General features: G+C 43.4%; 1 protein-coding gene and 1 non-coding gene across 2 annotated transcripts in view; one reads left to right on the forward strand and one right to left on the reverse strand.

Moving 5' to 3' along the window:
- The window catches only part of DMRT1 (doublesex and mab-3 related transcription factor 1), a 94,868-nt gene extending 89,452 nt beyond the window's left edge, over window positions 1-5,416 (reverse strand). The window contains exon 1 of the mRNA XM_006152506.1: window positions 5,411-5,416. Within this exon, the coding sequence (XP_006152568.1) occupies window positions 5,411-5,416 (6 nt within the window). The remainder of the gene's footprint in view (window positions 1-5,410) is intronic.
- On the forward strand, window positions 1,900-2,006 carry LOC114008543 (U6 spliceosomal RNA). The gene has a single exon (XR_003550059.1). It is a non-coding gene; the product is annotated as a U6 spliceosomal RNA (small nuclear RNA).
- Window positions 5,417-6,864: the final 1,448 nt, after the last annotated feature.

Consider the following 6,864-nt stretch of genomic DNA (forward strand, 5'->3'; position numbering starts at 1 on the left):
TGGGGGGTGATTTCTTGCTTTCTGTCTCTATGTCTCTCTCTGTCTGGCGAGCGCACGTGCCCTATAGCGAAAATCTCTCAAAAAAATTATTTTATTTAACTTTATTTATTTATTTATTTTTAATTTGACTAGAGAGGGACAGAGTGGTGGGAGGCGGAGGGCAGTGAGAAAGCAAGCTTCCAGGCCCAAGACTCAAACCGTGGTCAACCACATGGGCGTCTAGCACCCTTAACCACCACACCACCTGCTGGTCCCAAGAACATCATATTCTTAAAAGACTGACTGATGGCAGGACCAACAAATGGCATCATGGTTACATCACTGGACTCCCACATAATTGACTGTGGTTCGAGTCTCAGACTCAGTGGCTTAAAACTCACCCTGGGCACATGGGCATGTGTGCCCAAAATCCCAAGAAAAGAATGGAGAAAGGATGGCAGATGGCCACACCCCCAGGGGGGTGATTTCTGTTTTTCTGTCTCACACATGCACCCTATAGCAAAAATCTCTCCTAAAAAAGATTGACTGCTGAAAACTATGCTTATTGAGACTCAGTAGACACTTTCTTTAAATAAAAGTAAGCTGGGCCAGCAGACAGTAGAGTGACTGAAGCAGTTAAGAGTCCTGAACCGGCGGCGTGAATATCACTCCAGGCATGTTGTGCACGTGTGCCCAACATCCCAAGAGGAGATAAAAATTAAGAAGTGAGTCTGTCACTTCTAGGAAAACAAATATCCACACTATGAAAATTTAAGCTTTCAATTAAAAATTAGAATTTTGGAAAATGTATATCCACAACTACATGCTTGATGGCCAAATTTAAAGACTCTTCAACAAAATCAGTTAATATGAGTGAATAAGATTTTCTGATATTTTACAAAGAAGTATGTCCACTTTTTAAAAAACTACATATGATCCATTTTGTATGGAAAAATATATCATGACTTTTATGATGACCCAATACTTTCCAAATGATCAAAGTAAGACATTACAGATGAGTATGGATAAAGTATCTATTTAAGATTCTAGAAAAAGCAATAGATCTTGGGACCAACAGATGGTGTAATGGTTACATTGCTGTACTCTCATGTAGTCAACTGTGGCTTGAGTCCTGGACTCGGTGGGTTGAAACTCATACCAGGCACATATGCGTGCATGCCCAAAATTCCAAGAAAAGGGAAGAGAGGTACTGCAGCATGGCCATCTCTTCTGGGGATGACTTCACAATTTCTGTCTCTCTGGTAAGTGCATGCACCCTATAACAAAAATCTTACAAAAAAAAAAAAAAGAGAGATTTTAATTAAACAAACTACAAGTTCATTAACATAGTTTCAAACTTCTATGCTGCAACTGATCTTTAAGAAATTACCACTTGGCTCAGCCACCAAGTTCAGTGGTTAATGCTGACACCCTCTGATGCTGAAGCCATGTGAAGGCTGTGTTCAGGTCCTGGGTGGCCTGGAGAACATGCTGGACACATGTGCATGTGTGTGTAGGTGCCCAGGGTCCTGAGGAGCTAAAAGGCTGGGCAAAGGAGATCACTGTGACAGGACCACGGCAAGGGTGTGTTCTCTCTCTCCTGTTCTTTCCCACTGCACTTTCCATCATGGAAAAAAAAAATGACCTCTTGTCAAGCTTTGGTTGAGTATCGAAGAAAAGTTACCGTTGCCTTGAAAGGCTATTAAAATATTTATCTCCCCTTTCTGACTTGATCCAACTTTTATTTGTGGGAAGCTGATTTTTCTTCTTTCCTCTCTCTCTCTCTCTTTTTCTTTCTTTCCAGAGAGCACATATTCTTGCTACAGAGAAAGAGAGAAAGCAAGAAAGCAGCCCCATGAGACACGCTCACATCACAATCCCTTCTCCACCATCTCTCCTCCTCTCAAGACTTTGGGCACAGCGCTTGCTTCGGCAGCACATACACTAAAACTGGAACGATACAGAGAAGATTAGCATGGCCCCTGCGCAAGGATGACATTCAAATTCGTGAAGCATTCCATATTTTTAAAGTGCACTTGTAACTAGATTCTAGTTTTGTCCATAGTTTTAGTTTAATATCTTCTGTGAATCAATAAAAGGCAGAAAAAAATGTAAAATAAATCATAAAATTAAATTGAAAAAACACACAACAAAAACATGAAACAGACACAAGTATGATAAGTTATTGTGTAAAGTATTATCTTTGACTTGCTTGACAGCCAATGTATTTATGCTTTGAGAACCGATGTCATATGCTATAAAGATATATAATGATTAGATGTAAATTTGAAAAATTAAAAATAAAAGACTTTGGGCACACACGCACATATACAGGGATGTATGTGGAATTTCTTAAGCCACTGGGTCCTGAACTCAAACCACATAGTCATGTGGGTTCCACCTCACATAACCACCAGGCCACAAGCTGGCCCTCTTCATGTATTTCAACCAAAACAATAGACTACTGAAGCAGCGGCTATGCAAACCCAACTGCATCCTATTACACCAGACAAGCGATCTGCAAACACGTGAAATGATACCATTCTCATCACTATACTTTTGGTTTTCAAACAGTTCATCTTCATTAAAATATGTCACTTATACTTAAAGTAATTGGGTTTATTATTATTTTACAAAAATCAATTTTTTCTTCTTCTTTATTTTTTTTTTTTGCTATAGGGTGCATGCGCTCACCAGACAGACAGAGAGAGACAGAGAGACAGAAAGTGAGAAATCACCCCCCCAAGGGGAATGGCCACGCCACAATCCCTTCTCCTCCGTTCTCCTCTTGGGATCTTGGGCACGCATGCACACGTGCCCACCATGAGTTTAAGCCACCGGGTCCGAGACTCGAATCGTGGTTGACTACATGAGAGGCCAGCGACATAGCCATTACGCTAACTGCTGATCCCCAAAAAATCAATTATTTTTGAAAAAATTTTCAATTTTTAAATTTTAGTTGATTTCATGTTTTCAACTGACATCTACACAAACAAAGTCTCTTCAGGTCCTCAATAACTTTTGAGATTGGGACCAGCAGTTAGCATAATGGCTATGTCTCTGGACTCCTATGTAGTCGACCACGGTTCACATCCCGGACCTGGTGGCTTAAAACTCACGCCGGGCGAGTGTGCGTGGTGCGTGCGTGCGTGCCCAAGATCCCGAGAGGAGAATGGAGGAGACGAGATTGCGGCGTGGCCATCCTCCCGGGGGGGATGATTTCTTGCTTTCTGTCTCTCTGTCTTTCTGGCAAGCACACACACCCTATAGCAAGAACCTCTCCAAATAAATAAATAAATAAGTAACTTGTGAGACTCATCAGGGATCCTGATACTAAAAGTTTAAGAATTTCTGTCTTGGGGCCAGCAGGTGGGGTGGTAGTTAAGGTGCTGGACTCCCACAGGGCCTACTGTGGTTCAAGTCCTAGATCCAATGGCTTGAAAATAATGCTGGGCACATGGGCATGTGTGCCTAAAACCCTGAGAGGAGAAGGGACTGTGGCATGGCCATCTCCCCAAGGGGTGATTTCTCACTTTCCCTCTCTGTCTCTCTAGCAAGCACATTCACTCTATGGGAAAAAAAAAAAAAATTCTGTCTTATCATTTCCTCTCCTTCCAGGACCAATTTAAAGCAATTAGGGTCTGATGTCTCATTCTGAGCTGGCCCTCTGAGCTGTATATAGTTGGCCCTCCATCACTGCAGGCTCTGTATTTGCAGTCAACCAATTGCAGATCAAAAATACTCAAAAAGATGAAATGCAAATAAAAAACAATATAGTGTAACTGTAGCGATTACACTGTCTTAGGTATTATGGATAATCTAGAGATGATTTAAAGTATACAGGAAGATGTGCACAGTTTATATACAAATACTACGTTATTCTAGATTAGGGACTTGCACTTTTGTGTGAGGTCCCAGAACCAATTCCCACAGACACAGAGAATAACTGTATATAGGAGTGAGCAATACAGTCCCAGCGAGGCACCTCAGGCTTTACCACTCAGCATGGAACATTTCTTTCCATCAAACTGGCATTAACGACTACGCGGCAAGGCTAAGCAGCAAAACGGCGGGCTGACAACATTGACTCCCAAGTCAAATTCTTTGATCGGATCTGGAAACTACTGCCAAATGATCCTGGGGCAAGTTACCTAAAACTTTTTTTTTCCTTTTTTCTTTTGGAGAGATTTTTGCTATAGGGTGCATGCGCTCGCCAGAAATAGAGAGACAGAAAGCGAGAAATCAGCCTCCAGGGGGGATGGCCATGCCGCAATCCCTTCTCCTCCGTTCTCCTCTCGGGATCTTGGGCACGCATGTACACGCGCCCGGCGTGAGTTTAAACTGTTGGGTCCGGGACACAAACCGTGGTCGACTACATGGGAGTCCAGCGACATAGCCATTACGCTAACTGCTGGTCCCTACCTTTTGTATGTCCCAGCATGTATATGGAATCTAGGAATATTACTATACCTGAGGAGTCAATGAAAGATTACATGCTAAGTACTAAGGAAGGCTCTGACATATGGAAAATGGTCAGTAACATTAGCTAGCTGTTGTCATTTTCTGCCACCAAATAAGAGTCACCACCTAACTGCAGTCAAAAGTTATCCTTGCTCCAAATGTTCCCTATTAGGGTGCGGCAGGAGGGCGCAGCTGCACCTGGCAGGGCTTCCTGAATGCAACGGAGCTTGGAAAAGAGCAGAATCCTCCACTTTGGCCTTCTCTGAGGTCAGACAGTAGCCTTGAGTGTAGTTGGTGTGATAGCACTCCCTAAAGTCATAATCAGGAAATGCGAGAACAGTATGTTTCTCCCACGAGGCAATCATGACAGGGCTATTTTAAATGTCAAACACAAACCTGGAACCAGGGAAGCAACAACCGCTTCTGTGCACCTCCTGCCAGCAGCCACCCATACTTCATGAGACAAATGAAACCACATAGAGCTAAGCTTGCCATTCCTTCCCTTTCTGAAAGTCTGTCTCCCCTCTGCCCCACCATCTTCTTTTTTCAATTCAGCTCCTGAGAAGTGTGCTACTGCCATACCTCCCTTAAGTAAAATGGAGAATTTATTTATGGGGGGGGGGGCTGCGCAGTTGCAGGGCTGAACTTTTAGCTTGCTATAAAGTTAATGTGCTATTCAGTGTTCATTCCAGGCAAGCCTGTGGGGCTGTGTATTTTCTGCCACCCCCAAAAGGCCATTATCTGTAATTGCCCATTACCGGGCATAATTACTCCTCCTAGCCTGGTCTACGACCTCCAGGCTTACACACTGTTATAGTGAACTACCCCATCTTGCCAGAGTTCTGAAGGAGGCTTTTCTGACCTTTCGTTCTTTCCTGGTCTAATCCAAAGCCAACACTGGGTCACTTTTCAGACACGCTTATCCAGAATCAGGAACATTCCGTATTTCTTCCAGATGTACTTTTCTCACCTCCATGGAGATCTGCCTTACCCCAAATATAGGGAATATAAAGCATAATCGACTGTCCATTATGTGGGAGCAGATGACCCAAACTGGGAGTTATCTGGACCCCTTCACACTCCCTCTCCTTTTGCATTTTGCTGTCTAATTGTATCACGCTGTTTAAAGACTGCTCCTGGGAAAAGGTGGCGCTAGGGAAGACAATAGAGAGGGGAAACTTAAATCTCGAACTCATAGATGACATGCTCCCATATTTAGTTTAGCTTTTTTTCTCCCTTGGACAGGAAGAAGAATTATGCTTAAATTACTGATTAAAATCAGATTTGGGTATCAAGCAGGTGGCTTGTAGGTTAAGGTGCTACATCCCACATGGCCAAATGGATGGTTCAAGTTCCAGATCCAGTGGCTTTGGAATCACGCCGGGCATGTGAGCCCAAAATCCAGAGAGGAGAAGGGATCTGGCATGGCCATCCCATGGGGGAGGGGGGTAATTTCTCCCTACCCCTCTCTTTCTTTCTCTCTCTCTCTAGAGAATACATGTGCCCTGCAGCCACACACACACACACACACTAAATAAAAAATAAAACTCAAATAAATAATCAGATTTGGGTATCTGAAATATTCACTTCAAAACAGAAATCTAGGACCAGCAGGTGACATGGTGGTTGACGTGTTGGATTCCTACATGGCTGACCGTAATTCAAGTCCTGGACCCTGCAGCTTGAAAATCACACCGCACATGTGCATGCAAGCCCAAAATCCCAACAGGAGAATGGAGGAGAAGGGAATGCGGCATAGCTATCCTCCCTGGGGTGTGATCTCTCATTTTCCTTCTCTCCGTCTCTCTCTAGTAAGCGAACAAACCCCATAGCAACATCTAAGAAGAAGAAAAAACTATGAAATCTAGAACCACATCCCAAAGTACAGCTTTACATTTAGCTTGCAGCTTCAGGATGGCTGGCTGCACAGTGGGTGTCAAATGGCTGGCCACTTGAGAGTAGTTCTTTGTTTTTCCCATAGCCACCTCCTTCAGAAGCCCCTGCTACACACTACATGTGTGAGATCTACCTCTAAACTACTAGGTCATGAGAAACGTCATGACGTATTTTGCATAGAAAAACACGTCATGACTTTTCTGATGACCCAATATTACAGGTTCACAACCAGTCCAAAGGATCATACACTGTCAGAGATAAGGCCACTCCATTTTGGTGTGGCTCATGGCTCTATTGTCTTTTTGTCTTCCTTTTCTTCTTCTGTTTTCCTTTTTCTTCCTCTGAAACTTTAAGTCAATACAAGAGCTGGCCCCATAGCCTTTTAGTTAAGAGAGCCTGATCCCATACAGCTGACTACAGAGTTCAAACCTCAGGCCCAGGAGTTGAAAAATGCACTGTGCAGATGGGTGTGTGCACGTCCACCACCCAAAAGCATGGAGAGATAGAAGAGAAGGGACAGTGGCATGT

Source organism: Tupaia chinensis, unplaced genomic scaffold (genome assembly GCF_000334495.1).
Source record: "Tupaia chinensis unplaced genomic scaffold, TupChi_1.0 Scaffold000354_1, whole genome shotgun sequence".
Classification (NCBI taxonomy): Eukaryota; Metazoa; Chordata; class Mammalia; order Scandentia; family Tupaiidae; genus Tupaia; species Tupaia belangeri.